The sequence below is a fragment of the Pelobates fuscus genome, chromosome 2 (genome assembly GCF_036172605.1).
Source record: "Pelobates fuscus isolate aPelFus1 chromosome 2, aPelFus1.pri, whole genome shotgun sequence".
Lineage (NCBI taxonomy): Eukaryota > Metazoa > Chordata > Amphibia > Anura > Pelobatidae > Pelobates > Pelobates fuscus.
In genome coordinates, this window is record NC_086318.1 from 2,730,839 (window position 1) to 2,744,740 (window position 13,902).

General features: G+C 45.1%; 1 protein-coding gene across 1 annotated transcript in view; it reads right to left on the reverse strand.

The window, feature by feature from the left end:
- Positions 1-13,902, reverse strand: part of IFT172 (intraflagellar transport 172) — a 255,466-nt gene that overhangs the window by 86,927 nt on the left and 154,637 nt on the right. Inside the window, exon 20 of the mRNA XM_063441063.1 lies at positions 143-278. Coding sequence (XP_063297133.1) covers positions 143-278 — 136 coding nt within the window. The remainder of the gene's footprint in view (positions 1-142; positions 279-13,902) is intronic.

Consider the following 13,902-nt stretch of genomic DNA (forward strand, 5'->3'; position numbering starts at 1 on the left):
AAAATGCAGAGAGAACATTTACCAAAAACCCAAGGCCAAAGATGGGGCATGAAGCTGACTGAGCCCTAGGGGTGAAAAGCCTTGGGACTTGGTAGGTTTGGAGATGAAAACTTTGGGGTAACATCAGAATCTGCACACGTACCTTGCCGAGGTGCAGGTGTGTGTCAATCAGAAGATCCTGGTGGTATTTGGCAACCAGTCGGATCATGTCCTCATACATGTGTTGTTTCTTGTACATAGTGATAGCGAGGTCAGGTTCATCGACAGTAATGTATAGTCTGAAAGACACAGAAAGAGAGATGTTCGTCCTCAGGATTCCTAATGGTGCCAGTATGTTTCTGCTCTAGTTCAGTATATGTTTACATAACAAACCATGTCCAGCGGCAAGTGGTATAATAACCCATGTACAGTTGTGCCCAAAAGTTTGCATACCCAGAAATTGTCAAATGTGTGCATTGATTTTGAAAATATGACTGATCATGCAAAAATAAATTATTTTATTGAAGGATAGTGATCTTATGAAGCCATTTATTATCACATAGTTGTTTGGCTCCTTTTTAAATCATAACAGAAATCACCCAAATGGCCCTGATCAAAAGTTTACATACCCTTGAATGTTAAAGGTGGCACACACAGGTTAAAATGGCAATTATAGGTTAATTTCCCACACCTGTTTCTTTTTAAATTGCAATTAGTGTCTGTGTATTAATAGTCAATGAGTTTGTTAGCTCTCACATGGATGCACTGAGCAGGCTAGATACTGAGCCACCGGGAGCAGAAAAGAACTGTAAAAAGACCTGCGTAACAAGCTAATGGAACGTTATAAAGATGGAAAAGGATCCAAAGCTTCGAAAATGTCAGTCAATATGTGATTGAACAGTACTAAAAAGTGGAAAATTCGGGGATCTCTTGAAAACAAGCCAAGGTCAGGTAGCCCAAGAAAGGTTCAGCCACAACTGCCAGAAGAATTGTCCGGGATATAAAAACAACCCAACAGGTAACCTCCAGGCTGCTCTGGAAAAAGATGGTGTGGTTGTTTCAAGGAGCACAATATGACGATACTTGAACAAAAATGAGCCGCATGATCGAGTTGCCAGAAGGAAGCCTTTACTGCACCAATGCCACAAAAAGCCCAGTTACAAGAAAACACCTTGACATGCCTCACAGCTTCTGGCACACTGTAATTTGGAGTGACAAAACCAAAATAGAGCTTTACGGTCAACACCATAAACGCTATGCTTGGAGAGGTGTTAACAAAGCCTATAGCGAAGAGCATACCATCCCACTATAAAGCATGGTGGTGGCTCACTAATGTTTTGGAATTGTGCAAGTTCTAAAGGCATGGGGGATCTTGTGAAAATTGATGGCAAGATGAATGCAGCATGTTATAAAAAAATACTGGCAGACAATTAGCATTCTTCTGCACGAAGGCTGCGCACAGGATGCTCTTGGACTTTCCAGCATGACAATGACCCAATTGCAAAGTAGACCTCCCCAGCGGTTACAGCATTACAAGGTGAAGGTTCTGGAGTGGCCATCACAGTCTCCTGATCTTAATATCACCGAGCAACTCTGGGGAGAGATCTCAAACGTGCGGCTCATGCAAGACGACCAAAGACTTTGCATGACCTGGAGGCATTTGGCCAAGACGAATAAGCAGCTATACCAACTGCAAGAATTAGGGGCCTCATAGACAACTATTTCAAAAGACTGCACGCTGTCATTGATGCTAAAGGGGGCAATACACCGTATTAAGAACTAAGGGTATGCAGACTTTAGAACAGGGATAATTTAATTTTTTTCTTTGTTGCCATGTTTTGTTTTATGATTGTGCCATTCTGTTATAACCTACAGTTGAATATGAATCCCATAATAAATAAAAGAAAGATGTCTTGCCTGTTCACTCATGTTTTCTTTAAGATGGTACATATTTTACCAATTCTCCAAGGGTATGTAAACTTTTGAGCACAACTGTATGATGGCGCAATTGAACAATGTGTTGGCAGTAAGGTGGCTCGGGCATCAAACAGTGTGTCTGGAAGTGTGAGTGGGGAGGTAGGGTATTAAATGCGGTGTGTGTGTGTGCGCGTAGTTAGGGTATTAAATGCTGTGTGTAGGTAGGGTGTGTGTGTGTGTGTATAAGTAGTGGATTAAATGCTGTGTGTATAAGTAGGGTATTAAATGCCGTGTGTGTGTAGGTAGGGTATTAAATGCCATGTGAGTGTGTAGGTAGGGTATTATATGCTGTATGTGTGTGTGTAAGTAGGGTATTAAATGCCATGTGTATAAGTAGGGTATTAAATGGCGTGTGTGTGTGTAGGTAGGGTATTAAATGCTGTGTGTGTGTGTGTGTAGGTAGGGTATTAAATGCTGTGTGTATAAATAGGGTATTAAATGCCGTGTGTGTGTAGGTAGGGTATTAAATGCCATGTGAGTGTGTAGGTAGGGTATTATATGCTGTATGTGTGTGTGTGTGTGTGTGTGTAAGTAGGGTATTAAATGCCGTGTGTATAAGTAGGGTATTAAATGCTGTGTGTGTAGGTAGGGTATTATATGCTGTATGTGTGTGTGTGTGTGTGTGTAGGTAGGGTATTAAATGCTGTGTGTGTGAGTGTGTGTGTAGGTAGGGTATTAAATGCCATGTGTGTGTGTAGGTAGGGTATTAAATGCCGTGTGTGTGTAGGCAGGATAATAAATGCCGTGTGTGTGTAGGTAGGGTAATAAATGCCGTGTGTGTGTAGGTAGGGTATTAAATGCCATGTGTGTGTGTAGGTAGGGTATTAAATGCCATGTGTGTGTGTAGGTAGGGTATTAAAGGAACACTATAGTCACCTAAATTACTTTAGCTAAATAAAGCAGTTTTAGTTTATAGATTATTCCCCTGCAATTTCACTGCTCAATTCACTGTCATTTAGGAGTTAAATCACTTTAGTTCTGTTTATGCAGCCCTAGCCACACCTCCCCTGGCTATGATTGACAGAGCCTGCATGAAAAAAAAAAACTGGTTTCACTTTCAAACAGATATATCTCAATCTCTAAATTGAATTTTAATCACATACAGGAGGCTCTTGCAGGGTCTAGCAAGCTATTAACATAGCAGGGGATAAGAAAATCTTAGTTAAACAGAACTTGCAATAAAGAAAGCCTAAATAGGGCTCTCTTTACAGGAAGTGTTTATGGAAGGCTGTGCAAGTCACATGCAGGGAGGTGTGACTAGGGTTCATAAACAAAGGGATTTAACTCCTAAATGGCAGAGGATTGAGCAGTGAGGCTGCTGGGGCATGTTCTATACACCAAAACGGCTTCATTAAGCTAAAGTTGTTCAGGTGACTATAGTGTCCCTTTAAATGCTGTGTGTGTGTAGGCAGGGTAATAAATGAGGTGTGTGTGTGTGTAGGTATGGTATTAAATGCTGTGTGTGCAAGTAGGGTATTAAACGCGGTGTGTGTGTGTGTGTAGGTAGGGTATTAAATGGTGTGTGTGTAAGTAGGGTGTGATGTATGGACTGTTGGGCTGTGTATGAGTTTGTGTATTGTGATGTATGGGTGGTTGGGCTGTGTATGACTGTATGAGTTTGTGTATTGTGATGTATGGACTGTTGGGCTGTGTGATGAGACCAATCTTGCCACTGTGCATTGGAGGAGCCTGGTTGCCTGCCTGCTGCCTTTTGACTATGGACCGGCATTTAAATACTTTATCTTCCTATGCAGAAGGTCTATTCATGTATTTCTGCCCGGGTGTTCGGTAGATTCTATCAAACAGCCGTCTATTGGCCTCCCAGCCGCGGTTAGCTGGCAGGCGCCGTTAATTGGCCCCCCAGAAGCCGGCGAGCACCGCCAATTGACCGCCCAGAAGCCGCGGTTAACCGCAGCTTAATTGACTATACCGGGTGGCCGCGTCTACGCATACTGAACACTGGATGGCAGCAGTCTGCAATTCACACGCGGCCGGTTCATTCACGGATTTACTAAATTAACTCATTTAACCCAGATAGCTATGCCATGGAGCCTATTCGTGTAATAAAAGACTTTGGCTCGAGGGCAATTGAACTGTATGTGTGTGGTCTGAGCGCCATTTAGTAATAATGTGCGCTCAGACCTAAGCTATCTGGGGATATGTTGCATGTCTGTATTTCATGTAATAAATGTAACCTTGTATATTTTATTGTATTTTACTGCCATGTGCTTAATGGAGTTTTGCCTTTTACTTCCCAGTTATCTCCAGGATAGAGAGGAGGGGTTGTGATGTCATTGCGGGAGTGTTTATCTGTGTTGTATGTTTTGATTGGATGTTCCACAAAACCCTGTGGGTGGGACTTTGCCTGTGAAATGTGTATATAAGGCCAATAGAGACACAGCTCAGTCTGTTCCTGCTTGACGCTCAACATGTAGCCTTGTCTCGTTCTTTGAGGGGGGGTGGGGAGGGGGAGGGGGAGGGGGAGGGGGAGGGGGAGGGGGAGGGGGAGGGGGAGGGGGAGGGGGGAGGTTTATTGTATGCTGTTCCAGTTCGACTGCTAGGAGTGTAAACCTTTCGTATGGTTTTTCCTATTCGGCTGCTTACAGCATTCATATGTTTGAGTGGATTGTTGTCTACATTTGTTGCCTATATATCTGGAAGGGAATATCTCCTAAACGGCTGTTTAACCCCTTTTATGCCTGGGGGTGTTGTTACAGGCTGTGTATATTATATGTTTAACAATGTATCTGTAACTGTACTGTGTATATTATGTGTGATGTATGGACTGTTGGGCTGTGTATGAGTGTATGAGTTTGTGTATTGTGGTGTATGGACAGTTGGGCTGTGTAGGAGTGTGTGTGTGTATGAGTGTATGTATTGTGATGTATGGGCGGTTGGGCTGTGTATGAGTGTGTGAGTGTGTGAGTGTATGTATTGTGATGTATGGGCGGTTGGGCTGTGTATGAGTGTGTGAGTGTATGAGTGTATGTATTGTGATGTATGGGCGGTTGGGCTGTGTATGAATGTGTGAGTGTGTGAGTGTATGTATTGTGATGTATGGGCGGTTGGGCTGTGTATGAGTGTGTGAGTGTATGTATTGTGATGTATGGGCGGTTGGGCTGTGTATGAGTGTGTGAGTGTATGAGTGTATGTATTGTGATGTATGGGCGGTTGGGCTGTGTATGAGTGTGTGAGTGTATGAGTGTATGTATTGTGATGTATGGGCGGTTGGGCTGTGTATGAGTGTGTGAGTGTATGTATTGTGATGTATGGGCGGTTGGGCTGTGTATGAGTGTGTGAGTGTGTGAGTGTATGTATTGTGATGTATGGGCGGTTGGGCTGTGTGTGAGTGTATGAGTGTATGAGTGTATGTATTGTGATGTATGGGTGGTTGGGCTGTGTATGAGTGTGTGAGTGTATGAGTGTATGTATTGTGATGTATGGGCGGCTGGGCTGTGTATGAGTGTGTGAGTGGATGAGTGGATGTATTGTGATGTATGGGCGGTTGGGCTGTGTATGAGTGTGTGAGTGTATGAGTGTATGTATTGTGATGTATGGGCGGTTGGGCTGTGTATGAGTGTGTGAGTGTATGAGTGTATGTATTGTGATGTATGGGCGGTTGGGCTGTGTATGAGTGTGTGAGTGTATGTATTGTGATGTATGGGCGGTTGGGCTGTGTATGAGTGTGTGAGTGTGTGAGTGTATGTATTGTGATGTATGGGCGGTTGGGCAGTGTGTGAGTGTATGAGAGTATGAGTGTATGTATTGTGATGTATGGGCGGTTGGGCTGTGTATGAGTGTGTGAGTGGATGAGTGGATGTATTGTGATGTATGGGCGGTTGGGCTGTGTATGAGTGTGTGAGTGGATGAGTGTATGTATTGTGATGTATGGGCGGTTGGGCTGTGTATGAGTGTGTGAGTGTATGAGTGTATGTATTGTGATGTATGGGCGGTTGGGCTGTGTATGAGTGTGTGAGTGTATGTATTGTGATGTATGGGCGGTTGGGCTGTGTATGAGTGTGTGAGTGTATGTATTGTGATGTATGGGCGGTTGGGCTGTGTATGAGTGTGTGAGTGTATGTATTGTGATGTATGGGCGGTTGGGCTGTGTATGAGTGTGTGAGTGTATGTATTGTGATGTATGGGTGGTTGGGCTGTGTATGAGTGTGTGTGTGTGTATGAGTGTATGTATTGTGATGTATGGGCGGTTGGGCTGTGTATGAGAGTGTGAGTGTGTGAGTGTATGTATTGTGATGTATGGGCGGTTGGGCTGTGTATGAGTGTGTGAGTGTATGAGTGTATGTATTGTGATGTATGGGTGGTTGGGCTGTGTATGAGTGTATGTATTGTGATGTATGGGCGGTTGGGCTGTGTATGAGTGTGTGAGTGTATGTATTGTGATGTATGGGCGGTTGGGCTGTGTATGAGTGTGTGAGTGGATGAGTGTATGTATTGTGGGCTGTGTATGAATGTGTGAGTGTATGAGTGTATGTATTGTGATGTATGGGCGGTTGGGCTGTGTATGCGTGTGTGAGTGTGTGAGTGTATGTATTGTGATGTATGGGCGGTTGGGCTGTGTATGAGTGTATGAGTGTATGTATTGTGATGTATGGGTGGTTGGGCTGTGTATGAGTGTGTGAATGTATGAGTGTATGTATTGTGATGTATGGGTGGTTGGGATGTGTATGAGTGTGTGAGTGTATGAGTGTATGTATTGGTGGTTGGGCTGTGTATGAGTGTGTGTGTGTATGAGTGTATGTATTGTGATGTATGGGCGGTTGGGCTGTGTATGAGAGTGTGAGTGTGAGTGTGTGAGTGTATGTATTGTGATGTATGGGTGGTTGGGCTGTGTATGAGTGTATGGGCTGTGCTGTGTATGAGTGTGTGAGTGTGTGAGTGTATGTATTGTGATGTATGGGTGGTTGGGCTGTGTATGAGTGTATGAGTGTATGTATTGTGATGTATGGGCGGTTGGGCTGTGTATGAGTGTGTGAGTGTATGTATTGTGATGTATGGGCGGTTGGGCTGTGTATGCGTGTGTGAGTGTGTGAGTGTATGTATTGTGATGTATGGGCGGTTGGGCTGTGTATGAGTGTATGAGTGTATGTATTGTGATGTATGGGTGGTTGGGCTGTGTATGAGTGTGTGAGTGTATGAGTGTATGTATTGTGATGTATGGGTGGTTGGGATGTGTATGAGTGTGTGAGTGTATGAGTGTATGTATTGGTGGTTGGGCTGTGTATGAGTGTGTGTGTGTGTATGAGTGTATGTATTGTGATGTATGGGCGGTTGGGCTGTGTATGAGAGTGTGAGTGTGTGAGTGTATGTATTGTGATGTATGGGCGGTTGGGCTGTGTATGAGTGTGTGAGTGTATGAGTGTATGTATTGTGATGTATGGGTGGTTGGGCTGTGTATGAGTGTATGGGCTGTGCTGTGTATGAGTGTGTGAGTGTATGTATTGTGATGTATGGGTGGTTGGGCTGTGTATGAGTGTATGAGTGTATGAGTGTATGTATTGTGATGTATGGGCGGTTGGGCTGTGTATGAGTGTGTGAGTGTATGTATTGTGATGTATGGGTGGTTGGGCTGTGTATGAGTGTATGAGTGTATGAGTGTATGTATTGTGATGTATGGGCGGTTGGGCTGTGTATGAGTGTGTGAGTGTATGTATTGTGATGTATGGGCGGTTGGGCTGTGTATGAGTGTGTGAGTGGATGAGTGTATGTATTGTGGGCTGTGTATGAATGTGTGAGTGTATGAGTGTATGTATTGTGATGTATGGGCGGTTGGGCTGTGTATGCGTGTGTGAGTGTGTGAGTGTATGTATTGTGATGTATGGGCGGTTGGGCTGTGTATGAGTGTATGAGTGTATGAGTGTATGTATTGTGATGTATGGGTGGTTGGGCTGTGTATGAGTGTGTGAGTGTATGAGTGTATGTATTGTGATGTATGGGTGGTTGGGATGTGTATGAGTGTGTGAGTGTATGAGTGTATGTATTGTGATGTATGGGTGGTTGGGCTGTGTATGAGTGTGTGAGTGTATGAGTGTATGTATTGTGATGTATGGGTGGTTGGGCTGTGTATGAGTGTGTGAGTGTATGAGTGTATTTATTGTGATGTATGGGCGGTTGGGCTGTGTATGAGTGTGTGAGTGTATGAGTGTATGTATTGTGATGTATGGGTGGTTGGGCTGTGTATGAGTGTATGAGTGTGTGAGTGTGTGTATGTATTGTGATGTATGAGCGGTTGGGCTGTGTATGAGTGTGTGAGTGTATGAGTGTATGTATTGTGATGTATGGGTGGTTGGGCTGTGTATGAGTGTGTGAGTGTATGAGTGTATTTATTGTGATGTATGGGCGGTTGGGCTGTGTATGAGTGTGTGAGTGTATGTATTGTGATGTATGGGTGGTTGGGCTGTGTATGAGTGTATGAGTGTGTGAGTGTATGTATTGTGATGTATGGGCGGTTGGGCTGTGTATGAGTGTGTGAGTGTATGAGTGTATGTATTGTGATTGTGGCGAAACCAGCTTCGCCACTGTGAACTGGAGAGGCCTGGCTGCTAGCTTCCTGCCCTGCGACTACGGCCCATGGACATATTGCTCTATAAACACTATATTTGGGCATGTAATAATTTATATTGCTGCTACTGGCCCTTTAAAATCAGCGATGGACAGTATGTAATTTTATGTCTTTTACTGTCTTTTTGCAACCATGTGGTTAATGGAGTCTGACTCTAGTCCTAGATAATTGGATTACTTCTCCAATTATCTCCAGGGCAGAAGGGAGGAAGCCGGGATGCATTGTGGGGGATGTTTTACTTCTGTTTGAGCCAGATTGTGCCATGCTGCAAGCCAGGGCCCAAAAGATACTTTTAGTAACTTTTAAACCCCTGGTCGGATTCATGCCATTTTTTAATATGTTGTTCCCCTGAATGGATTGATTGTGGATATGTATTTTTATGTGAATGTGATGTATGGTTTTCAAGTTATGAAAGTTGTGTAAAAGTATATTTTACTCTGTATGCATAATGGGATTATGTGTCACACTAAGGGGAGGGGATGTGTGGGAGGTAACATCTATGTCATTGGTTCTTTTATGCCTCCCCCTGGGTGTGGCCTGTATGTGTGAGTTGGAAATAAAAGCCAGACTGGGTGTCCCAGTCTAGAGTTCTTGCTTAACCCTCAAAGCGATGTGTCGTCTCGGTCTTTGGGGGAATGGGATTGTATGCTGACTGCCAAGAGTGTAAGCCGATGTCTGCTTTTCTTGTTCAGCTGTTCCAGTGTTCGTGTGGTTCCAGTCGGGAGAATGGTGTTTGCAGTAGCTGCCTGTGCATCTGGAAAGGGGATTATCGCCTAAACTGGGTTTTATCCTCTTGTAAGTGAAACGGTCCGTTACAATTGGTGGCAAGCGGCGGGATCGTTCCTACAACCAGAGGGACAGCTACAGACAACACCATTTCTGGATTACAAATTGAGGGCAACGCTAGTATCCGTACAGCGACCCTATCTACAAAGGAAATCAGGAAAATGGAAGGAGACAGAGTCGCAGCTGCTGCAGCACCTCCGAGGGAGGAAGAGGAATCTTAGTTTGCCAGGGAATATAGGAGCAGGATGGCTCTATTCTCACCAGCCCGAGCGGAGCGGATGGCAGACCGGGTCTACAACGATGTACAGGCGTACCTCATGCTGCGAACGACGCAGAGGAACCAACAAGCTGCGGGATTGTTCCCACAGCCAGAAGGACAGCTACAGAACACCAATTCTTTGGAGTTACAAATTGAGGGCAACGTTAGCATTCGTGCAGCGCCCCTGGCAGCAGAGGTATCCAGCGACTTGGAGCAGACAAGTATGGAAGGCTCTGACGCTGAAGATGATTTTATGGCCAAGGTGAGGCAGCAAGTGGCCCAGTATGGGGGTTATATATCCATGGACACATTCCAGGGGATCTGGAACCAGGTCATGGCTGAGCAAAACTCAAAGATGGACGAAGAGTATGATGAGCAGGAAGAGTGGTACAGCAGCAGAGTAGAGGCTGCATCCGAGGAGGTTAGCCGCCCCCCCCCCGAGGCGGCAGGAAGAACCCGAAGTAGGGGTCCTCATAGATTGGTCCTGTGAGGAACCACAACAGGCAGGTGGAGATGGGACCGAGGTCTCTCTACCGGCCCTACAGGGAGGCTGGGCAGTCGGCCCAGATCCCCAGCGGCAGTGTGTCACCCAGGGAGCTGATGGTGTCGTCCATCCTCCCCAGCGGCAGAGTAAGTCCCAGGGAGCTAAAGGTGTCGTCCTTCCTCCCCAGCGGCAGTGTGTGTCCCAGGGAGATGAAGGTGTCGTCCTTCCTCCCCAGCGGCAGGCTGAGTTACAGGGGGCAGAGGTTGTTGTTCCTGCCCCCCAGCAGAAAAGTGATATGCCAGGAAGGCAGTGTGAAGTAAAGGGAGAGGAGAGCAGCGTCCTCCCTCCCCAGCGGCAGTGTGTGTCTCCGGGAGCTGATGGTGTCGTCCATCCTCCCCAGCGGCAGGCTGAGTTACAGGGGGCAGAGGTTGTTGTTCCTGCCCCCCAGCAACAAAGTGATGTGCCAGGAAGGCAGTGTGAGGTGAAGGGAGAGGAGAGCAGCGTCCTCCCTCCCCAGCGGCAGTGTGTACCTCAGGGAGCAGAAGGTGCAATCCTTCCTCCCCAGCGGCAGTGTGTACCCCAGGGAGCTGATGGTGTCGTCCTTCCTCCCCAGCGGCAGTGTGTACCCCAGGGAGCAGAAGGTGCCATCCTTTCTCCCCAGCGGCAGTTTGCCATCCAGAGAGAGGAACTTGTTACACCCTCTCTCCCACGGCAACCTAACCCACCAAGGGGAGATGTTAAGCCCCACAACTGTGCAGATGGGACCGTAGTCTCTGCACTTACAGCACAAGGGATAGGGCCGGTCGGTCCTGTTCCCCAGCCTCAGTGTGATGGATCTAAAGGGGAGACAGCCAGTCTCCAGCAACCAGGCGCCCACCAGACTACTCCCGTGGTAGTGCTGGCAACAGGACAGAGTACCGCTGGTCTCTGCCCCCTCAGCAACCCACCAAGGCAGCCTACCCGTCTCCCACACAGCAGTGGTGAAACACCAGAACTTGGACAAAATCCTTCCTCACCCAGATGTAGTAACCGGTTAGTGTGGGTGGGCTGCTCTGTTATTTCTGTTTCGTGGGTGGGTTGCTGGACTAACCAGGGCACTGACCGGCAGAAAGTCAGGTACCCTGTTAGTCTAATTGGCAAAGGGGAGAAATGTGGCGAAACCAGCTTCGCCACTGTGAACTGGAGAGGCCTGGCTGCTAGCCTCCTGCCCTGCGACTACGGCCCATGGACATATTGCTCTATAAACACTATATTTGGGCATGTAATAATTTATATTGCTGCTACTGGCCCTTTAAAATCAGCGATGGACATATTGGGACTTTTGGGACTAATGTCCCTTTAAGACTTTGTAACATATCACAGTAATACTGTCTTAAATATTATGTAGGTATTTATGTGTTCAGTTAAACTGGGGATATGTAGAAATGGGTGTTTTATGTGTTAAATGTATCAGTATGTAATTTTATGTCTTTTACTGTCTTTTTGCAACCATGTGGTTAATGGAGTCTGACTCTAGTCCTAGATAATTGGATTACTTCTCCAATTATCTCCAGGGCAGAAGGGAGGAAGCCGGGATGCATTGTGGGGGATGTTTTACTTCTGTTTGAGCCAGATTGTGCCATGCTGCAAGCCAGGGCCCAAAAGATACTTTTAGTAACTTTTAAACCCCTGGTCGGATTCATGCCATTTTTTAATATGTTGTTCCCCTGAATGGATTGATTGTGGATATGTATTTTTATGTGAATGTGATGTATGGTTTTAAAGTTATGAAAGTTGTGTAAAAGTATATTTTACTCTGTATGCATAATGGGATTATGTGTCACACTAAGGGGAGGGGATGTGTGGGAGGTAACATCTATGTCATTGGTTCTTTTATGCCTCCCCCTGGGTGTGGCCTGTATGTGTGAGTTGGAAATAAAAGCCAGACTGGGTGTCCCAGTCCAGAGTTCTTGCTTAACCCTCAAAGCGATGTGTCGTCTCGGTCTTTGGGGGAATGGGATTGTATGCTGACTGCCAAGAGTGTAAGCCGATGTCTGCTTTTCTTGTTCAGCTGTTCCAGTGTTCGTGTGGTTCCAGTCAGGAGAATGGTGTTTGCAGTAGCTGCCTGTGCATCTGGAAAGGGGATTATCGCCTAAACTGGGTTTTATCCTCTTGTAAGTGAAACGGTCCGTTACAGTGATGTATGGGTGGTTGGGCTGTGTATGAGTGTGTGAGTGTATGAGTGTATGTATTTTGATGTATGGGCGGTTGGGCTGTGTGTGAGTGTATGTATTGTGATGTATGGGCGGTTGGGCTGTGTATGAGTGTGTGAGTGTATGAGTGTATGTATTGTGATGTATGGGCGGTTGGGCTGTGTATGAGTGTGTGAGTGTGTGAGTGTATGTATTGTGATGTATGGGCGGTTGGGCTGTGTATGAGTGTGTGAGTGTATGTATTGTGATGTATGGGCGGTTGGGCTGTGTATGAGTGTGTGAGTGTATGTATTGTGATGTATGGGCTGTTGTTGGCTGTGAATGATGCACTTCCTTTCTTTTGGTTCTTTAATCCTGTTCCTGTTGGTAGTTGGTGGATTGTTCGAGGGATTTAAAATGGCGGCTGCAAAAACCCTGTGTAAGAAGGCTGCAATATGAAGATCCTGTTATATATGTATTAATAAAGTGAGTACTTCGTTATACAGGAATAACTGATTTGTACAAAACATCACTTGTGTGTATAAGAAGGGTATAAAATGCTGTATATGTGTGTGTGTATAAGTAGGGTATTAAATGCTGTATGTGTGTGTGTGTGTGTGTATAAGTAGGGTATTAAATGCTGTGTGTGTGTAGGTAGGGTATTACATGCTGTGTGTGTGTAGGTAGGGTATTACATGCTGTGTGTGTGTAGGTAGGGTATTACATATTGTGTGTGTAGGTAGGGTATTACATGCTGTGTGTGTAGGTAGGGTATTACATGCTGTGTGTGTGTAGGTAGGGTATTACATGCTGTGTGTGTGTAGGTAGGGTATTACATGCTGTGTGTGTGTAGGTAGGGTATTAAATGCTGTGTGTGTAGGTAGGGTATTAAATGCTGTGTGTGTAGGTAGGGTATTAAATGCTGTGTGTGTGTGTATATATAAGTAGGGTAATAAATGCTGTATGTGTGTGTGTGTATAAGTAGGGTAATAAATGCTGTGTGTGTGTATATAAGTAGGGTATTAAATGCAGTGTGTGTGTGTGTGTATATAAGTAGGGTATTAAATGCAGTGTGTGTGTGTGTGTGTGTGTGTGTATAAGTAGGGTATTAAATGCAGTGTGTGTGTGTGTGTGTAAGTAGGGTATTAAATGCAGTGTGTGTGTGTGTGTATATAAGTAGGGTATTAAATGCAGTGTGTGTTTGTGTAGGTAGGGTATTAAATGCTGTGTGTGTGTATATATATATATATATATATGAGTAGGGTATTAAATGCTGTGTGTGTGTGTGTGTGTATATAAGTAGGGTATTAAATGCTGTGTGTGTGTGTGTATATAAGTAGGGTATTACATGGTGTGTGTGTGTATAAGTAGGGTATTACATGCTGTGTGTGTGTGTGTGTGTGTGTAAGTAGGGTATTAAATGCTGTGTGTGTGTATATATAAGTAGGGTATTAAATGCTGTGTGTGTGTATATAAGTAGGGTATTACATGCAGTGTGTGGGTGTGTGTATATAAGTAGGGTATTAAATGCAGTGTGTGGGTGTGTGTATATAAGTAGGGTATTAAATGCATTGTGTGGGTGTGTGTATATAAGTAGGGTATTAAATGCAGTGTGTGTATATAAGTAGGGTATTAAATGCAGTGTGTGTGTGTGTGTGTGTGTGTG